Below are 2,214 nucleotides of genomic sequence, written 5' to 3' on the forward strand. Positions count from 1 at the left end.
AAAAAAAAAAAAACCACCTTAAGTTAAGAAGACACACCCAAGTAAATTCAGACACTATTTAAATCACAGTTTAAGTCATTTTTTGAAATTTCAGAAACGAAAGCTAGGCAGCTCTGGCCAAAGGTAAACGATAGCGGTGCTAAAGCTGCGTGACCTCAGATCATTCTGCAGGATCCTTCCCATGCGCTGAGAATTGGCCCAGGGTCCCTTCCCCTTTTCCCGGGGACGGTTTGAAGTTTCTCCCGGGGCGGGGAGGGGGGACGGGAAACAAGCTAGTGGAAGTTAGAAAGGGGAAGGCACGAGAGAACTGTAGAGGGGATGGGGGAAATGCAGCACACAGAATACCTCGCCGGATCAGCCCCCCGCCCCCCGCGCCCGGGGGAGATTCCACCCCGCACGACTCCTGAATGGCCGATCCCCACCAGCTGAACTCGGGGGCAGCCCCAGGGAAGGTCTCCCAGCGCGGGGTCAGTGTGGGAATAGCGGCTCCAGCGCAGGCCCCGGAAGAGCTCTCCCCGACACCAGCAGCTCACCCCACCACACCTTTCACCAGGAAAAGTGGATCGTCTGTGGATCCCGGAGCCTCGAGACGAGAGGACGACGGCCCAGGTCCGGGACCGGCCGTCTCCATGTTTATAAAGCTTCCACTACTGAGTCCGACGCCAACTGTGTTCGAGGGGAAGCGAGAACGAGCGGAGGAGAAAGGTTCCGCTAGCACCTCTGCCTGTGCGTTCTGAATTCTCGTCCGGGGAATGGCCGCTGACCCCAAACCCCCTTTCCTCCGCCGCCACCGGAGGAGGAAAATGTGGTGGCTGCACGTGGTGTCCCCACCCCAGCCCCGGGGGGTGGGGGTGCAGTCCTCCCAGGCCGCCTCCAGGTTGGGCCATTTGCCTGCCCCAAGGTGATGGTCGCTGCACCAGAATACTGTCTCTATCTGAAACAGTGCTTGGCTCTGACTCTAGGAGGCAGTGAGCGGTCGCAGATTGCGCCGGGAGCCCAGGGCCAGCCGAGTTCGAGACCCTGGAGCTCGGTTTCCTGATCAGCCTTCCGTTACGTCCAGGGATTTAACCAGCGCTAATATTTCACGATTCTAAAAACCAGGTCTCCGTCTTCTCTCTGTACTTTGCTGGGAAATTTCGTAGCAGTGCTCACTTTAGGTGTAAGTGACAGGTTTTATCCGTGGAAGAGAGCCAACCCGACAGCTCCGCTGTGATACACCTCCTTCCCCGCGCTTTGATTGATGGACCTACCGAGAGAGGTGGATGGCTATCCTGCTGAATTGAAGTGAGACAACCCAGCGGGGACAGCTGAGGACCGCCCTGAGGGGCTTGCTAACACGGACCGCGCGTTAGAGCCCTTCTTGCGGGGAGACGCTGGTGCTGGCGGCCCCCAGACGGGCCTGGGCCTCACAGTCTGGGAGGCTGATTTGCCAACGGTGGTGGATTCTATAAATGGTCACTGAAAGGAAGAGGCTGGAAGTCAGAAAATCTTTTCAGCATCTCAAACACCGACACATGACATCATCTTTTAAATGAGACAATCTGTCATTTGTTCATTCTGAACACACGCACAAAAGCCATGTACTTTTTTGGGGATGGGGATGGAGATTTTTATTCAATTTTAGATTCTCTGGCTCTCAATTCCTTCCCTGGTCACACATAATAAATTTTGAGTCAATGAGTAAATGAATGCATTAGTTAATTGCAATTAGTAGCTCAAACCTGGGCTCGGGTCCTAAGTTCTTCTCTGCTATGTGAACTTGGCTGAATTATTTAGGCTCTTTGCCTCAGTTTCCTCATATGTAAAAGAAACTGACAGTATCTGCCTTATAAGTTGCTGTGAGAATTAAAGGAAGCAATGTAAATAAACAAGTTAGCATAGTGCCTGGCACAAATAGATATTCAGTACATGTTAGCTCTAGCTATCATACCTTTCCATTCCAGTAGCTGTTTTGCAGCGTTGCCTATGGGAGATTTTACGTAATAGATTCCCAGGACCTACTGCTGAAGATGATTGCTCTGAAGGTCCAGGCAGGGCAGTTTAAAAGCTCCACAGGGGGCTCTCTCACTGCCTCTCTAAAAAATAAAATAAAATAAATAAAATATTTTTAAAAATTAGGGGCGCCTAGATGGCTCAGTTAAGGGTCTGACTTTTTTTTTTAAGATTTTATTTATTTGAGAGAGAGAGAGAGAGAATGAGTGGGGTGAGGGCGGA

General features: G+C 51.5%; 1 protein-coding gene across 1 annotated transcript in view; it reads right to left on the minus strand.

The window, feature by feature from the left end:
* Nucleotides 1-699, minus strand: part of TMEM242 (transmembrane protein 242) — a 29,077-nt gene extending 28,378 nt beyond the window's left edge. The window contains exon 1 of the mRNA XM_008688523.2: nucleotides 544-699. Coding sequence (XP_008686745.2) covers nucleotides 544-631 — 88 coding nt within the window. The 5' untranslated portion in view covers nucleotides 632-699. The remainder of the gene's footprint in view (nucleotides 1-543) is intronic.
* Between the last annotated feature and the right edge of the window lie 1,515 nt (nucleotides 700-2,214).

This window comes from Ursus maritimus, unplaced genomic scaffold (assembly GCF_017311325.1).
Source record: "Ursus maritimus isolate PB19 unplaced genomic scaffold, ASM1731132v1 scaffold_13, whole genome shotgun sequence".
Lineage (NCBI taxonomy): Eukaryota > Metazoa > Chordata > Mammalia > Carnivora > Ursidae > Ursus > Ursus maritimus.